Source organism: Dendrobates tinctorius, unplaced genomic scaffold (genome assembly GCF_039654945.1).
Source record: "Dendrobates tinctorius isolate UK_male_01 unplaced genomic scaffold, ASM3965494v1 ptg000056l, whole genome shotgun sequence".
Taxonomy (NCBI): domain Eukaryota; kingdom Metazoa; phylum Chordata; class Amphibia; order Anura; family Dendrobatidae; genus Dendrobates; species Dendrobates tinctorius.
This window is the reverse complement of record NW_027361724.1, coordinates 6,659,882-6,686,278: the sequence shown is the minus strand read 5'-3', so window position 1 is coordinate 6,686,278 and position 26,397 is coordinate 6,659,882. Positions and strand designations below refer to the sequence as shown.

At 44.9% G+C, this 26,397-nt stretch overlaps 1 protein-coding gene and 1 long non-coding RNA gene across 3 annotated transcripts in view; one reads left to right on the top strand and one right to left on the bottom strand.

Annotated features, from left to right (window-relative positions):
- CCDC141 (coiled-coil domain containing 141) overlaps positions 1 to 26,397 on the top strand; it is a 198,540-nt gene that overhangs the window by 52,294 nt on the left and 119,849 nt on the right. Inside the window, exons 5-6 of the mRNA XM_073577467.1 lie at positions 1,568 to 1,821; positions 5,488 to 5,607. Coding sequence (XP_073433568.1) covers positions 1,568 to 1,821; positions 5,488 to 5,607 — 374 coding nt within the window. The remainder of the gene's footprint in view (positions 1 to 1,567; positions 1,822 to 5,487; positions 5,608 to 26,397) is intronic.
- Positions 1 to 26,397, bottom strand: part of LOC141091765 (uncharacterized) — a 77,256-nt gene that overhangs the window by 36,929 nt on the left and 13,930 nt on the right. The gene's annotated exons all lie outside the window — the stretch shown is intronic.

Below are 26,397 nucleotides of genomic sequence, written 5' to 3'. Positions count from 1 at the left end.
TTCTAGTCCTCTTCCTCTCTGAAGAGACAATTTGCATAATTAGCAACTCTTATGTAAAACACTAAAAGTCAACTTCGAGTTACGAAAAATGTTTGCAACATTTCAAGCAGTTTTTTGCCACAAGACTGGCAAACACTCTTTGATGAATCGGGGCCTTAGTTTTGTCATTTTTCTTCTCTTTGGCATTATAGGCATGGGTTTGGTTTTCCAGATATTTCAGCCTAATTCTTCATTTTTCAACTTTTTTGAAATGTTGCAAAATTTTTTGCACAATTGTACTTCAATAGCCTAATGGAACACAAAGACCCTGGTTCATCCAGACTGGAGCTTTGCTTGCCTGTCTTGATGAACAGTGTGTTCCAGCAAGATGCTCCAAACTAATTAAGAGACCTAGCGCATCTTGCAGTTGGAATGGGCCACCATGAGTAAGTCAGACACTGGAGAATATTTCTACCATAATTTACTAAATTTTTGTGGTGAAAATAATGATACATTTGCTGTCCGCACTTGGCCACTCTCCCAGCAAAGCTCTGCTGATATGAAAACTGTGGCGGCTGGGACTGAAGCAAAGATTGGAAAAGTCACAAAAATTTTGCAACACTTCAAGTAGCTTTACTCCAGAAAATTGGCATAAACCACTTGATAAATCGGGCCGCAGAACACTATTGAGCCCATACACTGTACTGTGTACGTGCTCAAACAGGAGCTGAACTCATCAGCATGCTCTTCTGAGCAGTCTTTTAAAGGACTTGTAGATGGGTAGAAAATATAGAAAAAGAATTATATGTACTCTTTATGGTCCCGATTCATCATTTGTGATTCATTGAAGTTGCTTTTCTTTTATGTTGTGTTTTATTCGCTGTTGCTTTTTTGCACTACATTCTTCAAAATGGTGCACAAAGATCACAAATTTGGTACAAAAATCAAACACAACTGGACAAAGATTGCAAATTCATGTTGCGATAGCTCAATGGCCACCAAAAGTCCAACCCTACATTACTTTTAGTGGCGATCGCAACTCATACATTACGATTTTACCAAAACTTAATGTGAGCAAAGGAACCATAACCTTAGAGTTACAGAAAACCAAACCATATTGCAATGAGGGCGCAGTCACACATGACTTACAGTATGACCTATGTTGGCAAAGTTGCATTGACGATTATTTATTGCAACACTGCAATCTTCAGTTCACCTGACCAAAGTCCCCTTGGAGGCCTATCCTTAGAACTTAAGTTGCAAATCTCCCTAGATTTGTATTTATGCAATTTTAAATATTTTTTTTGTCCATCAAAAGAGACTAAAATATATAGGAGTGATACCTTTTATTAACTAACTAGAAAATAATAATACTTTCAACCCAATGGAATTTATCAGTGTAAATCGAACTCACTACATAACCAAGCAGATATGGCATTCAGGATTCTGGAAAAGTTCATGAGAAGCCTAGTAAAAGATTTTAGACTTTGACTTAACTAGCCAATTACAGAATATTATATTTGTCAAACTCATAGTAATTTTTTCTATCTTTGCTAATTTTTACCGACCTATATTCTTTTAATTTCAGCTCTCCTGGCACGGTCTTTGGCCTTACTAAATAAAAGCCAGGAACTAACTGAATTCATACAGCAATTAAAATATCACCTGCCTGGGGCAAATCCTGACATCATGAAAGGAGCTCATAGCAGCTGCTCCAAAGTGGAAAGACTATTGGAATCGCTGCAAGACAGGAGGCGGCAGCTGGACAAGCAGATGAGGCAACACCGGCTAAGGTTGGAGCAGGTCTCACACGTTAGTCAGTGGCACCAACAGGAAGACAAGGTAACACGGGGAGAAAATAAACTCGGCACCTGTTCCTCCAGGGCGCAGATGTAGGGGTAGTTTCAGAGCACAATGTTATTTCATGGGATGAAGGAGAATATTTTCCTTTCTACACAGTGGCACAGGAGGAGCCTTTCAAAGCTCACCATCTGGTCTGCCTCATGTTGGCCTACAAGTCCGATATCAGAAAAATGATATTTTGTCTCTGCAGTATAAAGATAATTTGCATATAATGATTTGAATATGTTGTGGATACTGAATATTCACATCCGCAATAAATTTTATTAGAAAAATCAATGGAGCTTTTAACACTTCACCTCCCAGTATCATTCTGTCTGTATTAACTGGATACTGATTTTTTTCTGCCATTAAAAATTAAAAAATAAAAAATAAAAATAAGTTAAACTTAACTAATTTAAATTTAAAGAAGTTGTCCACATGCTTGGCCTCAATAGAATAAAACCTTTATTCACCTCCTGTGCTGGCGCCCTTCCCGCTGTGTCAACACTTGCTCTCCTTGGGGCTCCCGTGCTGTTGTTGTGACACGTGACCCTGGCACCCAATCAGCGCTGGAGTCACTCTCCCCGCCTCCTGTCAAATAGAACATGAATAGGAAGTTAGAGAGCAGATGTAGCCCGGACTTCCTCTTCCTGTTCGATTTGTCCATCCAGCGCTGATTGGGTGCCGGGGTCACATGTTACAACAACTGCACGATAGCCCAGGGACTGCGAGTACCAACACAGGAGGCACGTACAGGGGTTTTTTTTGTGTATCGGGGGAAAACATTTAGATCAAGAAAGGGTTGTCCAAGTAGTGGACAACCCCTTTAAGGCTATGTTCTCATGCAGTGTTTTTTTTCCTGTATAACAGAAGCTGCAGTTTACAGTACCATCAAGGCTATGAAATTTCAGAAATCTTATCAACATGCTTGTTTTGTTTTTGTTCCCCTGAATGAATTTGAGAAAAGCAGAGTTTTTGAAATCTGCAGCATGTTAATTCTTTCTGCATCATTGCAGCGTTTTTTCAGCCATAAAAAGCAATATTTATTTGAAAAAGTGCAGCAAAAGTTTTTGCAGCATTTTTGGTGCATATAACTAATTTTATTCATCAAGTACTGTAGACAAAGCACAAATATAATCTGCACCCCCCCCCCAAAAAAAAAGCTGGAATAAAACAGAGTGAAAATGACGCAAAACATGCATTTTGAACATATTTTTCCTGCCAAGAGAGCATGTTTTGGCCACAGAAAATAAACAAAGCAAAAATGCTGCATGTGAACATAGCCTAAGGATCTATCAACAGTCTGGAGTTGCCCTGTTTATTTAATAGCCCGAGATTAGCAATTTTCCTAAATGTTCTCATTTTTCAGAAGTAGCTCCAATGTCCCCTAAAAGCTGTAAAAATGTTACAGTTTGGTGAGAGTTTAATAAAGTACACGGTAGGGCAGGGTTAGTCTCATTCTTTAACTATGAGATCAACTGTGAAGGGTTGTGGGAGCCTACAACTTGGAAGTGCAAACCCAACTTTGCACAAAAATATTGTTACCCTTTTTGGTTGACATTAAGGCTACTTCTGAAAGGTCTTATAATTGGAGTATATTTAGAGAAATCACTAATCCCGGGGCAACCCATTATTTTATTACATGATATGGATAGCCCCAGACTGGTAACAAGTTCTCTTTAACTACAATAAAAAAAAAAAATTTCTGGACGACTGGACTATATATTTATTATGCATTGCTTATATAGTGCTATCTTCCACAGCACTTTACATACATTATTATTGTTGTCCACATTGGGGCTCACAATCTATATTCCCTATCAGTATGTCTTTGGAGTGTGTGAGGAAACCCACACAAACACGGGAAGAACATACAAACTCCTTGCAGATATTGTCCTTGGTGGGATTTGAACTCAGGACCCCAGCGCTGCAAGGCTGCAGTGCTAACCATTTGTTAGAACAATGTATGGTTACTACCACTAGGGGGCACTCAATATATTTAGATTTATTTGCTTCTCAATTAGCGCAATACTACCTGTATAAATCAATACACAGTGGTGACTTTAACGCCACAAAAAATTTATACTAAATAAAAAAGAGCATTTCCAATTCAGATAAAAAATTAATTAAATAAAAAAATAAGTCTAAGTTTTTCAGTGTGGTGGACTGCAGTTATCTTATTCCTGTGCATGTTCCTGGAGGATGTTAAAACCAATGTTTTTTTTTTACTTCAGAAAAGCAAAGTGGAACTTTTTTTACGTTATTTTTGTAATCTAATATGTACATGTTGTTTAATGTAGAGAAGCTATTGAGTGTGACAGTTCTGCAATAATAAGGGGTAGCTAGAAGAAACAAATACTTTTCCATATTATTATGTTTCATTGCAGTGGAGTCCAAAGAGGAGGCAGGTGCAATAGCAGAAACCTTCTTTGCTCTCCAGTTCCTGTCCTTTGCAGAGATGGACTTTCTGGCTAGTACTCCTACCTAAATGCTAAAAAGTGCAGCCTTGGATAGGTTTATAAGCCATTGTAAAGAATGATAGCTTTAGCCTGATGGGCACTCACAGAGCTATAGGAGCTGACTCTTTGCTCATACAGCTTCTAGGTTTGCACAGTCATTTTTTACTGTCAGACTCCATTTAAAAGAGTATTCCTCCAGTTGTTTCTTGAGCAGCACATAGCTCTGCAATCTCATTACTTCCTGGTTTCCAGGATCACAGGTTCTCCTCCTTGAGTGTCAGTTCTGGTCAGTTTCCTTCTGCTATGGTCATTGTTCTGAAGGCTACACTGTTATCACTATCTATTTGCTTATAGAGATAACAGTGCATTTGGACAAGCACAAGACTCAGGAAAGTGAGAGCCAAGATTAGGAGAACTACTCTTGAAACTGCCAATGGTGAGGACTTTGGATAATTATTATGCAAGACTGATAAGAGCAGCTTTGTCAGTAGTTGAGAAAAAGGAGAAGGAAGGTGAGCAGCTAACTGCTCTATAGTATTCAAATAGACTGTAGAGGGCTGACTTTGATTATAGGAGTTAATTTCTTTCCTAGCTCCTAGAATGTAACTACTGCACAAACTCGGCCAGGTTCTGATGGCTGAGCTACTTGGAAACAAGCTTTACACTATGTAAGATAAAAAAAAGCTTTTACAGTAGGCGAATGGATAATGAAATCAGATAGAAACAGCAAGAAGATCAAAAATTGGAAATTTGGAGAATAGCATTAGGTTGGGGAAATAACGTCTGACACTCAGTCCAACAGCTTGATATCAATGCCACTATGCCAACATGTGGTAAGAAGAAGCAGGAGATAGTATTACAACATGTTGCCATTGTACTAATATTAGCAATAATACATGATGGTAAATTCAAGTATTTCTATTATTTACAATAATAGTATTGGTATTTCCATATTCAATATCCTGGGCTCCGACCAGTGGAATCAGCAATAGTTATGGGAACAGCTGAACTACCCTCTTTCCGTTACTCCAATAGATATAAAAGGTTTTTATGGAAACAGCTGTTTCTGTAACTTGGGAGTGCTTGTTTGTTGTTGTGGGCTTTTTCCATAGCTCCTAACAGAATCATCTGAAAACAGCTTTTCTCTTTTTGCTATATAATGCTTTACAAATCGTCACCAATGACAATGAATGCACTTATTTTGTAGATTTCCTGTTGGCTAAGGAAACAGATAGACTTATATCTGACCGATATCCAGCTCGGAGCATCACTGACAGAAAACGAGGAGCTACTTTACAAACACAAACAGCTTGTACACGTCTCCCAGGTAAAATTACAAAATATATATTTCATCTAGATTACAACTCCGCTAGATTAATGGTGTGGGAATTGCTTCTCATCGATAGAGAAATCAAGTCAATTTGTTGATAAACATTAGAAAAGAGCAGATATTTTGAAATTCCAATTCGCCGACTTTGCCAAATTTTCCCTAAAAGTTTGATTTGTGGCAAATAAATTTGCCCGAAACTCAATACTGGAAAGCTTATAATTACTCATAAAATATATGCGTGGAAGAGGATAGAGAGGACCCCGCTGACCAGAAGAACACACTACAGAAGAGGAGAGAGAGGACCCCGAAGACCAAAAGAGCTTAAACACTACAGAAGAGGAGAGAGAAGACCCCACTGACCAGAAGATCTTACACATTACAGAAGAGGAGAGAGAGGACCCCGCTGACCAGAAGAACACACTACAGAAGAGGAGAGAGAGGACCCCGAAGACCAAAAGAGCTTAAACACTACAGAAGAGGAGAGAGAAGACCCCACTGACCAGAAGATCTTACACATTACAGAAGAGGAGAGAGAGGACCCCACTGGCGAGAAGAGCTTACACACTACAGAAGAGGAGAGAGAGGACCCCGCTGACCAGAAGAGGTTACACACTACAGAAGAGGAGTGAGTGGACCCCGCTGACCTGAATAGCTTACACACTACAGAAGAGGAGAAGACCCCACTGACCAGAAGAACTTACACACTGCAGAATAGGAGACAGAAAGGACCCCGCTGACCAGAAAAGCTTACACACAACAGAAGAGGAGAGAGAGGACCCCACTGGTGAGAAGAGCTTACACACTACATAAGAGGAGAGAGAGGACCCCGCTGACCTGAATAGCTTACACACTACAGAAGAGAAGACCCCGCTGACCAAAATAGCTTACACATTACAGAAGAGGAGAAGACCCAGCTCACCAGAAGAGCTTACACACTACAGAAGAGGATTGAGAGGACCCTGCTGACCTGAATAGCTTACACACTGCAGAAGAGGAAAGAGATGATCCCGCTGACCAGAAAAGCATACACACTACAGAAGAGGAGAGAGGACTCCGCTGACCAGAAAAGCTTACACACTACAGAAGAGAGAGAAAGGATGCCGCTAAGTCGATGTAACGCACATCATGCCATCTTGGGGCCGAGTATGTGCCAGAGATACACAGGGTGCTGGGTTGGGAATGCTGGGAGCAGAAATGAAAACTGCTCTGGTCTGGCCACCATGGAGGACCATACTGGACCCCGGACTAGGCCAGCACTAATCAAATTGCTCATCTCTAGATGGAACAATTTATAACCGCAAGAAACTTAGGTAGTAGTAACTTACTAGTTCAAGGAAACCCTGATCTGATCAGGCCAAGTGGAAGCAATGAATCAAAGAATGACTTCTTGTAAAACTTTTGATATGATGTAGTGATATGTCATAAGTGATTGTGGTGGTTCTAGTGGTAAGGCCCAAACAACCACTCTGCTTGGCTTTTCAGCATTTCAGAGAAAAACAGTTTGCAAATCTGTTATATATGGAGAGACCTGACTAGTCCAGTACAGCCACATGGGGGGTGGCTTCTCCCCTAACCATTCAAGTTGATTGACAGGTTTTTTTCGCCTTAGACCATAATTAATCGCTTTACTGTTCTATACTCGATATATAATATTCTATTTTTTTGTCAAGCTGAAGTATATTAGAGAAGCCGCAAGACTATTAAAGGTAAGATATTACTGAATTGCAGGTGGTTTGCAATGTCAACATAAAATTCAAGAAAATATCAATTCTTGCAGATTGTTATTCACAATGCTCCTGACTGAGGTCTGGCAGGTTGTGAGCAAGAAATATGCAGACAGAACCTGGTGTCAGAGGTGCTACCACTTATATAACCCCCATTGTGTGTTGACTGCCTGTACCTTGGTATCTGACCTGGCCGAGCTTGATGCTGAGCCCTCTTCTTTCTTAAACTGATGCAGAAACATAACGTTACAAACAATCTTGCATGATGCTACACATTTGCACTTTCTTGGTCAGTGGGGTATCTCCTGCCGCTGCTACTATAAATACTGGTGGTAATTTTATGCTTGCACGGAGGTAGAACACAGCTGCTACCCAAATTCCTGCTACTTTAGCAGCCGAACAGTGTAGACAGAGGTGGCAGAAGAATCCAGTGGATAACGGAATTGCAGTTCTTATTAGACTGACTTAAAGACCTTTTGTTCAATTACTGGAAAATGCTTTTAAAAAGAGAGCTGCAGAGATGACCAATGAAAATTATTGTGAAACATTTATTAAAAATGTCTAATTGCTAGACAGTACAAAGTTAGACTAAACCGTCTCTTACAATGTGCCAAATTTTATCAAAATGGTCCAGACGTTTTGATAAATATGTCTAATTTTAAGACTATCTAGTTTAAAATTTACACCACTAATTAGCTGACTTACTTAGGAACAAGAAATGTGTGCCACACTCTTGGTGCATTGTGATGCACGTTGAGCCATGCCTTTTCCAGTCAGAAAAAAAAAGGGGGAAATGATCTCCAGCATGAAGTCTTGGGTAAAATTCCAATTTATTGAATCACATAATTAAAAAACCACAGAATTCATGGAATAACATCTCATAGATGGGGTCCCAGGTACAAGCAGCGACCAACTCATTTCGACCTGTAAGGGTCTTAATCATGGAATCATTATTTACCCTTTACTCACTGAGATTCGAGTACCGCGAGTACCTCATTACTCGCCGAGTACCAAATCCTAGCGAGCATACTCGCTCATCCCTAGCCAGATATAGCATTTTTATAGCAGAAAAAATTCTGCAAAAACCAGCCCAGGTGAGCCTCAATAAAAAGAAAAATGAGAAAGGGAAGGGGCAAGAAAAAATCTCGTATCTACAACAGTGACTCATGCAAGAGGTAACAACAGACCCCACAACAGCATCCAAAGAACTGTAGGCCTCACTTGCCTCAGTTAAGGTCAAGTGTTCATGATTTCAGAATAAGAAAGAGACTGGGAGAAAATGGCCTGCATGGCAGAGTTCCAAGACGGAAACTATTGCTGAGCAATAAGAACATAAAGACCCATCTCAGGTTTGCCAGATAACATCTTAATGATCCGCAAGACTTTTGGGAGAATATTCTGGACTGGTGACACAAAAGTTGAATATTTTGGAAGGTGTATGTCCCATTACATCTGGTGTAGAAGTAACACAGCATTTCAGAAAAGGAACATCATGCCAACAATAAAATATGGTGGTGCTAGTGTGATGGTCTGGGTCTGTTTTTCTGATTCACTGTTAGGAGTTTGAGGAACGCACCGAATAATAAAAATGGTATAAGGTGCGTTCGCAGCCTGGGGTCCACCGTGCATAGATGGAGAAACTGCTGCTCGGTAATGGCGGAGAACTAAGTGAACACCGGCGGGGTATCGGCTGACCCAGTGTGCACAGGGGCAAACTCTTACCTCAGAGAGCGGCTGAAACAATTGCCGGAGCATGTTTATACTCACAGAGCTCGGCTGGGTGAGCACTAGCTAAGTCACAGAACTCTGCCCCAGAGACACAGGGCTAGAATCCCTCTAGACTGCTAGCGCTTGACACCGCAGCTACGGTGCCAGCAAGAGAACCGATGATTACCAATTGCACTGAGTGTGCACTGCACCGCTCCGGCAGATGCCACTGACCTCCCATAGCAGGGAGGAAAGCGCTTAACTAGCGCACGGCGCCGCTGTAAGTAATGCTGCTGCTCGTGCGGTGCAAAGGTGCCTTGTGCTGGATGGCACTATATGGTGCTAACGCTCGTGTGGAGAATGGGATGCTCTGTGGCACATAGCCTAAGTCACTACTGGTGCTGACTCTGACTCAGTAACCCCTATACCATACACAACCAAAGGGAGGGGATCATAATGAGTCAGTCACGAGTCTCATACATCCCTCTACACACACACACACAACTACCTATAAGAGTCTATACTAGCGCATGGCCAAGCGGCCATGCAACTTTTTAATAGCGGCGTCCTTCCGGGACCTTCCCAGTGGACCAATCAGAGCAGGAATGGGACCTGCGCATGTGACCTCCGACCTCCAATGAGAGGTCGTCCCACGGGCATGCTCAGTAAGCAAAAGACAGGACTTAGTCCCAGAAGCGTCTGCTTGCTGCTGACTCAAGCATGGTGTTATAGCAGAGCCAGAAGGAGCAACCAGACGCCTAGCATCAGCCTGGGTAAGACGCCGGGACTGGCGTCTCTGCTGAGCAGGAATCTCTGTGGCCAAAGAGGAATGGGAGACCGCAGAGGGCATGGCTTGAGATTTCCCCCTGTGCAGTGGGGGAAACTCGATGCCTAACATTCACAACCTGGAAAACTTGCTGCGGTAAATGAAACCATGAATTCTACTGTTTACCAAAAAATCCTGAAGGATAATGTCCTGCCATCTGTTCGTGACCTCAAGGTAAAGCGCACTTGGATTATGCAGCAGGACAATGATCCAAAACACACCCGCAAGTTCACCTCTGATTGGCTTAAGAAAAACCAGATTAAGACATTGAAGCGGCCTAGTCAATGTCCTGACCTTAATTCGATTGAAATGCTGAGGCATGACCTTAAAGGGTGGTTCATGCTCAGAAACCCTCCTTTGCGGCTTAGTTACAACAATGAGTTGGCCAAAACTACTCCATAGCATTGTAAGAGACTGAGTGCCAGTTATTGCAAATGCTAGATTGCAGTTGTAACGGCTAAGGGTGGCCCAAACAGTTATTAGGTTTAGGGGGCATTCACTTTTTCACACAGGGCCCTATAAGTTTGGATTTCTTTTTCCCTTAATAATAAAGACCTTAATTTAAAAGCTGCATTTTATGTTTACTTGTGTTATCTTTGTCTAATATTTAAATTTGTTTTGTGAACTGAAACATTTAAGTGTGACAAACTTGCAAAAGAATAGGAAATCAGTAAGGGGGCAAATACTTTCACCAAGCTGTAAGTGTGATTACTTACACATCTACAGACAGACAGTGTGGGGGAAGGTACAGTGCAGCAGAGGTGACAGTGCTAGAAGAGTAGAACTAATAGGTTTGTAATGTGGCATAGCTAAACCTATATGTATTGCCCCTCCCCCCACAGGGACCTTTTCTGAAATATTTTGGTAATCTGAGGCCTAATCTTCCAGCATTTCTAATTATACAGGAGGTTAGACCAGGAGAGTAGGGCTGTCTGCCATTATATTCCATACACTGATAAACCTGCACTAAATTATGGGGGTGGGTGTGTTCTTTCCTTGATGTGTAGCAGCCTGCTTGTCATTGGGCAAAGTCATACAGGGGGAAGAAGTACATTCCCCCAGTGAAAACTCTCAGATGACACCCTATTGGACATAATGAAAACTAATTTTGATATATTTTGATTGCTAATATCTCCACAACAGAGAGGCAATATTAAAGAAATAAAAACAAAAATATTTTATTCTGCTCTGCAGCTGTTATTACATTGTGTGTGTCCAGTCCAACATGTACAATTTGATGAAAGATAATACTTCTTTAAATAGCAGTTCCGCAATCCATTATCAGGTTTATCTCTATATAATTGCTTCTTCAACTCCTGGAAACTTCAAATATTATTATGTGTTAATAATTGCGATTGATAGTAAGAGGGAGTAACCCAAACAGATGTTTTCATGCTTTCTTGCGTCATCTACATAAAGCCTAGAAACACCCAGTGGCCTGTTACAAGTTGCACATTGCAGTTCTACTGCTCACATACCGGTGTGACACAATACCATTAGCCAGGAGAATGTGGTCAAAACAGCAAAGGAGGAAGCTTAAAGGGGTATTCTCAAATTGCATAGGTATCCCCTATCGAAAGGATAAGGGATAACTACTCAATCACTTGGGGTCTGACCACTGGGACCATCACCGATCGCGAGAATCAGAGCCCAGTGTGAATGGAGCGGTGGTCGATTATGCACTGATGTTCCTTTCATAATTAAGAGAATGACTAATATAGCACTGTCCCGTTCACACAAGCCTCTTCAGAGCCCCATGTCTTAGGATCCTGGGGTTCTCAATGGTTGGGAAGTTATCTCGTGGATCGGGAATAACTTCCAAACTTGAGAATACCCCTTTATAGTGTTTAATAAATAAAGCTGCACCAATTCAGATCACAGTATATTCCATGAGGTCTAATCCTAATTCACAGAAATGTCTGGTTTAACATCAGTCTGAAAATTCTCACATGACAAATTAAGGAATACAAAAAAATCTAAATCTTATATGAATAAAGCAATGAATGAAATATCTTTGCAATATGTATTTGCTGCTGGCAAAATACGTTTCATTGATGTCAGTAATCCCAGACTGTGTGCCTATAGTGCCATCTATTGTCTGTGAAACACATGTCTATGCCTCTATGTTGCATATTTTATTCTCACAATGTGGGCATTTCATTTTTTTTTTTCTGGAAAACATGTGACCAAAGATAAGGATTCTCATTTACCTTTATTTGTTAATTTCCTATAAATATAAATACATGCTAAAGATGTTTATGTTATCTCATGTTGTTAAGTGGGTAAAAATTGCAAAGTGCTTGTAAAAACTATAAACTTTGCAATTTACTACTGTGATAAAACACTCCGGGATCGCCTTTGCTGGGATCGAAGGTCACGTGCGTTCAGCATGAAACTCAGGTGCACAGCCGGGGTCCGGGTATAACTGACACTGGGTCAGGTTTATTAAAGGTGAAAGCAATGCATAAAGAAAAAAACATAAAACAAATCCTTGCCTGTCCGGCACTAACTAAACAAAGTACAACCTAACTACCAACTGGCGGGCTTCTCACGTCCAGCCAAACCACAGTTGCAGTGGGCACTGCTTTCACTTACGTGTTTCTCTCACACAGACAGGCTCTCTGTGTCCCCAGGCTGAGACACTCACACAACCACCTGGCATCCTTTTATATCCGCCTCCCATTATTCATTAGTAACCAGGTGATATACTGACCAGACTAGGCCACATAGGAAAGGTATCTGGGCGAGATATACCTGCCCTCATCCACTATTCCCACATGATTCTCACATATCCTCCCCCCTCTGCTCAGACCACTCCGGTCAAGCAATGACACCCGCCAAACAGTGCACTCGGGACAGGGCATCTGCATTCCCCATCTGTGCCCCTGGGCGGTGCTCCACCGTAAAAGTGTAGGCCTGCAGGGCAAGGAACCATCGGGTCACCCGGCTATTCCGTTCCTTGTGCAAGTGCATCCACTTGAGAGGGGCATGGTCAGTGATCAGCCTGAACTTTCGGCCCACAAGGTAATATTTGAGGGCCTCTAGAGCCCACTTAATGGCTAGACACTCTTTTTCCACTACCGCATACTTTTGCTCATGTTTATTCAGCTTCCTGCTGAGATAGAGGACTGGGTGTCCCACTCCGTCCCTCACTTGTGACAGTACGGCCCCGATACCAGTATCAGAGGCATCCGTTTGTACCACAAACTCGCTGCAGAAGTCCGGAGTCACCAGTACGGGTTGAGAGCAAAGTGCCCGTTTTAATCTATGGAAGGCTTCTTCAGCCGCTAAACTCCATTTAATCATGACGGAGACTTTCCCTTTGGTAAGATCCGTCAGGGGGGTAGCGATGGCTGCAAAATTGGGTATGAACCGGCAATAATAGCCGGCGATCCCCAGGAAGGCTTGCACCTGCTTCTTGTAGACAGATTGCGGCCAGTCCTGAACCGCCTGAATCTTATCGAGCTGGGGTTTAACAATACCCCTCCCAATTACATACCCCAAATACCGGGCTTCTTCTAGCCCAATATGACATTTCTTGGGGTTCGCGGTTAGACCTGCCTCCCACAGGTCGTCAATCACAGCTTGTACTTTCTGGAGATGAGTCTCCCAGTCCAAGCTGTAAATGACAATGTCATCCAAATAGGCCGAAGCGTACTGCCTATGTGGCCTCAGGATTTGATCCATCAGTCTCTGGAAGGTCGCCGGTGCTCCGTGCAGTCCAAACGGCATATACACATACTGAAATAAACCTTCCGGCATAGCAAATGCCATCTTTTCTCTGGCAGCCTCCGCCAGAGGGATCTGCCAATACCCCTTTGTTAGATCTAGGGTCGTAATATACCGGGCTTTTCCTAACCGATCTATTAACTCGTCGACCCGAGGCATCGGGTAGGCATCAAATTTTGAGACCGCATTCAGTCTCCTGAAGTCATTGCAGAACCGGATGGTGCCGTCCAGTTTAGGAATTAACACAATCGGGCTGGACCAAGCACTGTGCGATTCCTCAATGACTCCTAACTCCAACATTGCCTTCACTTCTCGGGAAACGGCTTCACGGCGCGCTTCCGGAATTCTGTAGGGTTTCACGTGAACTGTGACACCAGGTTCCGTTATGATGTCATGTTTCATTAGCGTAGTCTGCCCGGGTTTTTCTGAGACAAACTTTTGGTTGTGAAGTAGAAACTGCCTGACCTCAGTCTTTTGCCACTCCGAGAGAGTCTCTGCAACCCGTACCTCCGGTACGGTATGTGAGCAGACGGGATGGGCCAGCTCCGCTGACAAGGCAGACCGATCTTTCCAGGGTTTTATCAGATTTACGTGATAAACCTGTTCAGGTTTCCGTTTGCCTGCCTGGTATACTTTGTAGTTTACTTCACCAATTCTTTCCTTAATCTCAAAGGGGCCCTGCCACTTTGCTAGGAACTTACTGTCCACTGTGGGAACCAGGATCAACACCCTATCTCCGGGTGCAAACGTACGGATCTTGGCGCCCCTATCATAGATTCTTTTTTGGGCTCCTTGAGCCTGCATCATGTGTTCTTTGACGATAGGCATAACAGCCGCAATACGGTCCTGCATTTGTGTTACGTGATCTATCACCGTTTTAAACGGAGTGACCTGACCCTCCCAGGTTTCTTTTGCAACGTCTAACAGTCCGCGAGGACGTCGGGCATACAATAACTCGAAAGGCGAGAATCCCGTGGATGACTGGGGTACTTCCCTGATGGCAAAAAGCAAATACGGAAGTAAATAGTCCCAGTTCTTCCCATCCTTGTCTATCGCCTTTCTCAGCATCTGCTTCAGAGTTTTATTGAACCGTTCGACCAACCCGTCTGTTTGAGGGTGATACACGGATGTGCGTAACGGTTCAATTTGTAACAACCGGCAGAGCTCCTTCATTACCCTGGACATAAAGGGAGTCCCTTGGTCGGTGAGTATCTGTTTTGGTATACCGACCCGACTAAACACATGCACCAGTTCCTTGGCAATCATCTTGGTGGCCGTGTTCCGCAAAGGGATCGCCTCCGGGTAACAAGTGGCATAATCCAAGATGACCAGGATATGTTGATGTCCACGTGCAGACCATGGAAGGGGCCCAACTAAATCCATCCCAATCCTCTCAAACGGGACCTCAATAATAGGTAGGGGTACCAAAGGGCTACAGAACCGGGGCTTAGGCGCAGAGGCTTGGCAGTCAGGACAAGACTCACAATATACACCAATATCGTGATGCATGCCTGGCCAAACAAAACAGTGTAATATCCTTTCGGTGGTTTTCTGGACTCCCAGGTGACCTCCCATCACATGTCCGTGGGCCAGGTCCAGCACCTGCCGCCGGTAGGGTTTTGGCACGACTAATAGTTGCACCGTGTCTTCCCCCTTTTTCTCTATTTGATAGAGTAAATCATTTTCCAGGACCATGTAAGGATATGCCAGCCTAGAGCCAGGTTCTACGGGTACCCCATTTATCACTTTTACATTTGTCCTAGCCTGAGAAAGGGTAGGATCCTTTGTTTGCTCGCTTTGGAAGTCATCTTTCTGAACTTCTAAATCCAGCAAACGGGGAGGTGGATGGCTGCCGGCCTCCTGCTCTTTCCCGGTCACCTTCGTATCACCCGCCATGACTGAAAATGGGAACTGCAGGTCATTTCCAGCAGACTCTTCCCCCGAGTCTTCCGGGGAGACCTCTTCCAGGGGTTCGGGACCCACACGCGCCCTGGGAGAAGAATCATGTACACTATTACCCTGGGGTATCAACTGATTCTCCCACAATTGCCAGAAGTGGGGAAAATCCCGGCCCAAGATAACATCATGCAATAACGCAGGGACGAGTCCCACTTTATGTTGCAAAGACCCATAGGAAGTAGTAATGCATATGACCGTGGTGAGGTACGAACAGGTGTCTCCATGCACACACGTTACAGAAAATTTGTCTGATGGTCCAGTCGGGGCTGACACCAGACTGGTCTTCACCAGAGTCACAACAGAGTCTAACAATGCCACCACATTTTTGCCATCAACAGTTAAATCACACAAGTGTTTTTCCACATCCTTTTGACCGGCATTCACACTCACTACCCGTGCAACCATAGACATGCGGTTTTTAGAGTCTGTGACGTCGCACTGCATGGGTTCAGTAGTGACCGGACAGTTCGCAGCAATGTGTCCCATCTCTTTGCAGCGGAAACACCTAACGGGCCCCTTGCTTACACCATAATTCGTTACTCTTGGCCTCGCAGTGCGGGCAGTCCCGTTTTCCTCCCCCACTGTCTTAGGGATTTTTCCTTCTCCCCTACTCCCTGGAACAGTCTTACCGGTTCCACGTGGAGATGATGAAGAACGAGGTGGGGTAGCGTCGTCTAGGAGCCCTTCCGCCACGGAGTAATGTTCAACCAGATCCACCAGGTGATCTGCCGTCGTAGGATTTCCATGGCTTACCCACTTCCTCAGGGCTGGCGGTAGAGCTCTCAGGTATTTGTCCATGACGACTCTCTGGATTATCTCTGGCGCTGTCAGCACCTCGGGTTGTAGTCACTTCTTCGTCATGTGGATCAGGTCGAACATCTGTGACCGCGGTGGTTTATCCGGCTGATAAGTCCATTGATGCACTCTCTGTGCACGGACAGCGGTCGTCACTCCTAGCCGGGCCAAGATCTCGGCTTTCAGTTTGTCAAAGTCCTGCGCGGCTTCAGGTTCTAAGTCATAATAAGCCTTTTGGGCTTCACCGGAAAGAAACGGGGCAATCAGGCTGGCCCATCGTGCCTTCGGCCATTTTTCTCGCACCGTCGTCCATTCAAACGTGGTCAGGTATACCTCGACGTCATCTTCGGTCGTCATCTTCTGCCAGTACCGACTCACGTGAATCACTCACGACTCGGCTTCCAGGTTAACCTCAGGTAAGCTTGCCAAGCGCTGCGCCACCTGCTGGAGAAGCGAACGATTGGTAACGGTCATGTCCACCAACTCCTTCAGCTGGGCCATCATCACCCGATTAGCTTCTTGCTGGACGGCGGTGGACTGTACCAGCGCTTTCACCACGTCCTTCATGCGCATGCTTCCATCGTGATGCCCGCGTTCTCCACCACAATGTGATAAAACACTCTGGGATCGCCTTTGCTGGGATCAAAGGTCACGTGCGTTCAGCATGAAACTCAGGCGCACAGCCGGGGTCCGGGTATAACTGACACTGGGTCAGGTTTATTAAAGGTGAAAGCAATGCATAAAGAAAAAAACATAAAACAAATCCTTGCCTGTCCGGCACTAACTAAACAAAGTACAACCTAACTACCAACTGGCGGGCTTCTCCCATCCAGCCAAACCACAGTTGCAGTGGGCACTGGTTTCACTCACGTGTTTCTCTCACACAGACAGGCTCTCTGTGTTCCCAGGCTGAGACACTCACACAACCACCTGGCATCCTTTTATATCCGCCTCCCATTATTCATTAGTAACCAGGTGATATACTGACCAGACTAGGCCACATAAGAAAGGTATCTGGGCGAGATATACCTGCCCTCATCCTCTATTCCCACATGATTCTCACACTACTTATTGATAAATTCTTTTTGTTCTCCAAAATTAAGGTTTTTAATTGTACTCTTTACGGCTCATCGCCTAGATCTCTTAAGCAATGAGAGAAGCATCTACAAGTTTGTTTTTTTTTGCTGTAGAGCAGTGTTTCTCAAACTCTAGACTTCATGGCCCCCAACTAGTGTTGAGCATTCCGATACCGCAAGTATCGGGTATCGGCCGATACTTGCTGTATCGGAATTCCGATACCGACTTCCGATATTTTTTCAATATCGGAATTCGGCATCGGAATCGGAAGTTCAGTTGATTGACGGCCTGACGTCATCATGATGAGCGGTGTGTGCGCATCATGATGCGCCGTCATTTCGGGCCTTCCGGGGGTCTCTGCCGGCCTGCCGGGGGGCTGTGCCGGCCTGCCGGGGGGCTGTGTGGACTGCCCGGGGTCTCTGCCGGCCTGCCGGGGGGCTGTGCCGGCCTGCCGGTGGTCTGTGCACCCTGTGGGGGTCTGTACCGGCCTGCCGGGGGGCTGTGCCGGCCTGCCGGGGGGCTGTGCCGGCCTGCCGGGGGGCTGTGCTGATGTCCGGGGGTCTGTGCAAGCATCGTCCGATGGGACTACAAGTCCCATAGGGCGATGCCTGCTACCATGACAGTGATTGACACATTAGCCAATGATGGGACAGTAGTAGTCCCATCATCCGGCTAATGTGTTAAATGTTAAAAAAAAAAAAAAAAAAAAAAAAAAAAAAAAATACTACATACATACTACATGCATGCTACATACATACTACATGCTACATACATACTACATATATACTACATACATGCTACATACATACTACATGCTACATACATACTACATGCATGCTACATACATACTACATATATACTACATACATACTACATACATGCTACATACATACTGCATGCTACATACATACTACATACATACTACATACATACTACATGCATGCTACATACATACTACATGCATACTACATATATACTACATGCTACATACATACTGCATGCTATATACATACTACATATATACTACATACATACTACATATATACTACATGCTACATACATACTACATGCTACATACATACTACATGCTACATACATACTACATATATACTACATACATACTACATACATGCTACATACATACTGCATGCTACATACATACTACATACATACTACATACATACTACATGCTACATACATACCACATACATACTACATGCATGCTACATGCATGCTACATACATACTACATGCTACATACATACCACATACATACTACATACATGCTACATATATACTACATGCATGCTACATACATACTACATATATACTACATGCATGCTACATACATACCACATATATACTACATACATACAATACATTCATACAATACATACATAGACATACAGTACATATAACATAGAGTAACATACTTACCAATACTTGTCACATTGTTCCCCGAAGCCATTGTCTTTCCGGAATAAATATTAACATAACAAACCACAAAAATACTCACCCACGATCCGAAGCAGTCCACGAGTGTGTCCCACGACGATCTTGGGTAGAGAACTGCAGCATCAGATGATGCTGCCGTTCTCTACGGGCTGCAGGAATCCAATGACGGAAGGTAGGTATCCTTCCGCACTGTATTCCTCCGCCACTTAAAAAAAAAAAAGTCCCTAGTCTCACTTTATGCCATTGCTGCGTGGGAATTTCCCACACAGCAATGGCATAAAGTGAGACTAGGGACTTTTTTTTTTTTTTAAGTGGCGGAGGAATACAGTGCGGAAGGATACCTACCTTCCGTCATTGGATTCCTGCAGCCAGTAGAGAACGGCAGCAACAGCTGATGCTGCAGTTCTCTACCCAAGATCGTCGTGGGACACACTCGTGGACTGCTTCGGATCGTGGGTGAGTATTTTTGTGGTTTGTTATGTTAATATTTATTCCGGAAAGACAATGGCTTCGGGGAACAATGTGACAAGTATTGGTAAGTATGTTACTCTATGTTATATGTACTGTATGTCTATGTATGTATTGTATGAATGTATTGTATGTATGTAGTATATATGTGGTATGTATGTAGCATGCATGTAGTATATATGTAGTATGTATGTAGCATGCATGTAGTATATATGTAGTATGTATGTAGCATGCATGTAGTATATATGTAGTATGTATGTAGCATGTAGTATGTATGTAGCATGCATGTAGTATATATGTAGTATGTATGTAGCATGTAGTATGTATGTAGCATGCATGTAGTATATATGTAGCATGCATGTAGTATGTATGTAGCATGCATGTAGTATGCAGTATGTATGTAGCATGCATGTAGTATATATGTAGTATGTATGTAGCATGTAGTATGTAGCATGCATGTAGTATATATGTAGTATGTAGCATGTAGTATGTATGTAGCATGCATGTAGTATATATGTAGTATGTATGTAGCATGTAGTATGTATGTAGCATGCATGTAGTATATATGTAGCATGCATGTAGTATGTATGTAGCATGCATGTAGTATGCAGTATGTATGTAGCATGCATGTAGTATATATGTAGTATGTATGTAGCATGTAGTATGTAGCATGCATGTAGTATATATGTAGTATGTAGCATGTAGTATATATGTGTTATGTATGATGCATGTAGCATGCATGTAGTATGTATGTAGTATATATGTAGTATGTATGTAGCATGCAGTATGTATGTAGCATGCATGTAGTATATATGTAGTATGTATGTTGCATGTAGTATGAATGTAGCATGTATGTAGTATGTAGTATGAATGTAGCATGTATGTAGTATGCATGTTGTATGTATGTAGCATGTAATTTTTTTTTTTTTTTTTTTTTTACATTTAACACATTAGCCGGATGATGGGACTACTACTGTCCCATCATTGGCTAATGTGTCAATCACTGTCATGGTAGCAGGCATCGCCCGATGGGACTTGTAGTCCCATCGGACGATGCCTGCACAGACCCCCGGAGCCTGCACAGACCACCGGCAGGCCGGCACAGCCCCCCGGCAGGCCGGCACAGCCCCCCGGAGCCTGCACAGCCCCCCGGCAGGCCGGCACAGCCCCCCGGCAGGCCGGCACAGCCCCCCGGCAGGCCGGCACAGCCCCCCGGAGCCTGCACAGACCACCGGCAGGCCGGCACAGACCACCGGAGCCTGCACAGACCCCCTGGCAGGCCGGCACAGCCCCCCGAAAGGCCCGTACAGACCCCAGAGAGGCTGTACAAGGGCAGGAAAGGGTTTTTCTTATTCCGATACCGGAAGTCCCATAGACTTGAATGGGACTTCCGGTATCGGAATCGGCGATACCGATACTTTTTTTAAAGATCGGCCGATACCATCCGATACGATACTTTGAAGTATCGGACGGTATCGCTCAACTCTACCCCCAACACAACTTTTTTTCAGGATTTCCTTAGTATTACGCAGGTAGTGGAATTATTATGAAGACATCAAAAATTGCCATAGGTTCTTTCACATCTGTGCAACGCTAAGAAAAACATGATCTATTAGGGCCGTGAGGACTGGAGTTTGGGAAACTGAGCTATAGAGCTTGCAAGTAGTGATAAGCTAGTATACTCTTTGCTCGGATTTCCCCGAGCATGCTTGTGTGTCCTCCGAGTATTTTGTAGAGCTTAGAGATTTAGTTTTCGTTGTCTTAGCTGTATGATTTGTGACTGCTAGACGGGCTGAATACATGTGAGTAGAGTTGAGCGACTTTTGGTTTTTTAGGGTCGCGTTTCGTTTCGTGAAACCCGACTTTTCCAAAAGTCGGGTCGAGCAAGATCGTCCGATTATAGGGAAAAGTCGGGGTCGTCCCGAAACACGAAACCCAATGTAAGTCAATGGGGAATAAAAGTCGGCAGTGAGAGGAGGACAGGAAACACACCTACAGTGCCCATTTGAATGCCAAAAGCATCAATTCTTCTTACTTAAGCTTGTCAACCTTAATTAACTTCATAATATAAGTTACGCACTGAAAAATGGGGGTTATTTGGCTAAAGTTGTGGGGGGGGAGGGCTGTCTGCAGGTTTTCATGTGCCCTGGGCAAAAGAGCGCCCCTTTAACACATACCACAACTCATCATGCTCCGATACGGCAGATAAATAGCGGTATAGTACAATGAAAAATACCTCACTTTTTACATCTCATGACGAGGCCCATCTATTTCTCCATACAGAATCATTGGTCCCATATAATGTTTGAAACAGTATATGATGAGCTCCACATAATGCTACAGTATATGTTGGTCCCCATGGATGATGCTCCACTGTCTTATGGGCCCAAATAATGCTCCAAACATAATGGGCCCCATTTCTAATGCTCTAGTGTATAATGGGCCCTGTAAATGCTGCTCCAGTGTCTGATGTCCACCTTTGGAATGTTCCAGTGTATGGTGGGCCCCATCTATCATTCTCCAGAGTATAGTGCTCCCCAAAAATTGCTGTCCCAACATTGAAAACAATCAAATAAGTCTCCTCGCTAGGGAATCCCTGTACTTGTCTGGACAGGTGCTGTAGCTTGCTTAACAGCTCGCCAGCCGTTCTCACGCCCAGTGTGGATTGCACGTGAGTGCACAAAGGTTAGAAAGGGTACCGTATCCCTGGATAACATGTATGGATAGCGTACACATTCAAAATATATGTCTCAGGAGGCAGGCTCAGACGGTGTCAGGCCCAGTATGGATTGCACGTGATTGCACAAAGGTTAGAAAGGGTACCGTATCCCCGGATAACATGTATGGATAGCGTACACATTCAAAATATATGTCTCAGGAGGCAGGCTCAGACGTTGTCAGGCACAGTATGGATTGCACGTGATTGCACAAAGGTTAGAAAGGGTACCGTATCCCCGGATAACATGTATGGATAGCGTACACATTCAAAATATATGTCTCAGGAGGCAGGCTCAGACGGTGTCAGGCACAGTATGGATTGCACGTGATTGCACAAAGGTTAGAAAGGGTACCGTATCCCCGGATAACATGTATGGATAGCGTACACATTCAAAATATATGTCTCAGGAGGCAGGATCAGACGGTGTTAGGCCCAGTATGGATTGCACGTGATTGCACAAAGGTTAGAAAGGGTACCGTATCCCCGGATAACATGTATGGATAGCGTACACATTCAAAATATATGTCTCAGGAGGCAGGCTCAGACGGTGTCAGGCACAGTATGGATTGCACGTGATTGCACAAAGGTTAGAAAGGGTACCGTATCCCCGGATAACATGTATGGATAGCGTACACATTCAAAATATATGTCTCAGGAGGCAGGCTCAGACGGTGTTAGGCCCAGTATGGATTGCACGTGATTGCACAAAGGTTAGAAAGGGTACCGTTTCCCCGGATAACATGTATGGATAGCGTACACATTCAAAATATATGTCTCAGGAGGCAGGCTCAGACGGTGTTAGGCCCAGTATGGATTGCACGTGATTGCACAAAGGTTAGAAAGGGTACCGTATCCCCGGATAACATGTATGGATAGCGTACACATTCAAAATATATGTCTCAGGAGGCAGGCTCAGACGGTGTTAGGCCCAGTATGGATTGTACATGATTGCACAAAGGTTAGAAAGGGTACCGTATCCCCGGATAACATGTATGGATAGTGTACACATTCAAAATATATGTCTCAGGAGGCAGGCTCAGACGGTGTTAGGCCCAGTATGGATTGCACGTGATTGCACAAAGGTTAGAAAGGGTACCGTATCCCCGGATAACATGTATGGATAGCGTACACATTCAAAATATATGTCTCAGGAGGCAGGCTCAGACGGTGTTAGGCTCAGTATGGATTGCACGTGATTGCACAAAGGTTAGAAAGGGTACCGTATCCCCGGATAACATGTATGGATAGCGTACACATTCAAAATATATGTCTCAGGAGGCAGGCTCAGACGGTGTCAGGCACAGTATGGATTGCACGTGATTGCACAAAGGTTAGAAAGGGTACCGTATCCCCGGATAACATGTATGGATAGCGTACACATTCAAAATATATGTCTCAGGAGGCAGGCTCAGACGGTGTCAGGCACAGTATGGATTTGACGGCCCAGATTACACAGCGGAGGAGCAGGGAGAGGTAAAGATTGCAAATGCTGGGGCCCTGCCCAAGCAAGGGGGGCCCACTCGTGGGCGTCGGTACTGGCACTGGGCCCCTCATAGTACAGCGGTGTGTCTGACGGCGGGTGTGCACCACCACCATCAGAGACACTTGATTGCACTATGAGGGACCCTGTGCCAGTGCCCGCGCCCAAGAGTCGGCCTACCCACCTGTCCAGGGCAACGGCACTCGCACGGTGTCGTGCGCTAGGTGGTGACCCCGGCCATGGGGGGGGAGGCAGCACAGTTAGGGAGTTTTAGAAAGTGGCATATGTTGATGTTGGACATTCAGCTGATTCAAAAGGCGAAATAGGTGAAGTACCAGGAAGAGGTGGACCAAAGCAAGCCATTTTTCTGTCACCCTATGTGTCATCAGGGGAAGGTGGGACAAAATCCTTGGAAACCCATGCATGGTTCATTTTAATGAAGGTTAGATCATCCACATTTTGGGTTGACAGACGGGTCCTTTTTTCTGTCAGGATTGATCCAGCTGCACTGAAGACTCTTTCCGATAGCACACTTGCAGCTGGGCAAGCGAGCTCCTGTAAGGCATATTGGGCCAATTCAGGCCAGGTGTCCAGTTTAGCGGCCCAATAGTCAAAGGGGAATGACCTGTGTGGGAGAACATCGATATGGGAGGAAAAGTAGTTTGTAACCATAGTTGACAACTGCTGTCTCCTGTCACTTTCCATCGATGCAGTATTACCAGTTGTGTGAGAGGTATTTGAAAAATCAGTCCACAACATTGTCATGAAACCCCTGTCTCCAACGCCACTTCTGCTGTGTGCACCACGAACACCTCTGCCAAGCTGCCCCCGGCCCGTACGGCTCGTGTGAGAACCATCACCGCTGCTGTGTGCTGGGAATGCCTCAAGCAACCGATTTACCAGAGTTGCTTGTTTATTAGCCAATATTAGGTCAAGGTTCTCCTGTGGCATGATGTTTTGTAATTTGCCTTTATAGCGTGGATCCAGGATGCTGGCCAACCAGTAGTTGTCATCGTTCATCATTTTGGCAATGCAGGGGTCCCTTTTTAGGATCCGCAAGGCATAATCTGACATGTGGGCCAATGTTCCCGGTGTCAATGATGCACTGCGAGTGCTGGGTAGAGGAGCACTTTCTGGCAAATCCACATCCCTCCAGTCACGCACAAACCCTGTACCAGACCTTGCCACGCCAACATTTTCACTTGCCCCACGAGATGCATCCTCCTCCCCTAAGTAATCATCCCCATCATCCTCCTCCTCCTCCTCTTCTTCCTCCACCTCGTCCAGGAGAGGTCCCTGAGCAGACAATGGCTGAATGTCATCAAGGATTCCCTCCTCCTCTTCCTCCTCATCAACATTGGCTGCAGACGCCTGCTCCTTAAGGTGCGTCAAAGTTTGCATGAGCAGACGCATAAGTGGGATGCTCATGCTTAGGATGGCGTCGTCTGCGCTTACCAGCCGTGTGCATTCCTCAAAACACTGAAGGACTTTACAAAGGTCTTTCAGCTTCGACCACTGCACGCCTGTCAACTCCATGTCTGCTCTCAAAGTGCCTGGCCGTGTATCCTCCCACAAATGCATTATGGCCTGCCTCTGCTCGCACAGCCGCTCCACCATGTGCAGGGTGGAGTTCCACCTTGTTGAAATGTCGATAATGAGGCGGTGGTTGGGAAGGTGGAGCAATCGCTGCAGCTTCTGCATACGAACGGAGTGTACAGGCGACCGGCGGATGTGCGCGCACAGTCTTCGCACCTTCTGGAGCAGGGCTGTTAACTCCGGATAATTTTTGAGGAAGCACTGCACCACCAGGTTCAAGGTGTGAGCCAAGCAAGGTATGTGGCTGAGTATTGAAAGGGCTATGGCTGCCACAAAATTACGCCCGTTATCACTAACTACCTTGCCTGCCTCAAGATGTACACTGCCCAGCCATGACTCAGTTTGTCGCTTCAAGTACTCGGCCAGCACCTCGGCGGTGTGTCTGTCGCCCAAACACATCATCTGCAACACAGCCTGCTGACGCTTTCCACTAGCTGCTCGATAGGGGGACACATCGTGTGCAACAGTGGCAGCTGCAGATGGAGTGCTCGTACGACTGCGCTCTGTGGACGAGCTTTCGCTTCTGGAGGAGGAGGAGGAGGAGGGTCGAACGCCTACAGCCAACTGTTTCCTATACCGTGGGCTAGGCAGCACTGTCCCACCACCGCTGTCCCCTGTGGACCCTGCATCCACCACATTAACCCAGTGCGCAGTGATGCACACGTAACGGCCCTGGCCATGCCGACTGGACCATGCATCAGTTGTGAGGTGCACCTTTCCGCTCACTGACTGCTTGAGTGCATGGACAATGCGGTCTTTCACATGATGGTGGAGGGCTGGGATGGCTTTGCGAGAGAAGAAGTGGCGACTGGGTAGGTCATAGCGTGGTACTGCATAGGCCATGAGTTCGCGGAAAGCTGTGCTTTCCACCAACCGAAAGGGCATCATCTCAAACGAGATTAGTTTGGCAATGTGGGCGTTCAAACCCAGTGTACGCGGATGAGAGACTGAGTACTTTCTTGACCTACTCATAGTGTCTGGGAGGGTGAGCTGGACTTGAGAGCTGCATATGGTGGAAGTAGCGGTGGACAGGGCGGACTGAGAGAGGGTTGATGATGGTGATGGAGTTGGTGTTCTTTCTGATGGCCTAGAATCAGTCTTTCGTTGATATAACAGTGGGATTCCCTGACTGCTGTGGCCTTGCAACGACACCTCAACATTTGCTGCTGTGCTAACCAGTGGGCTTACAGTGGGGGAAACAATGTAGCGTTGCTGACTACCTTCGTTGTGATCAGTTGCACATGTGGCACTTG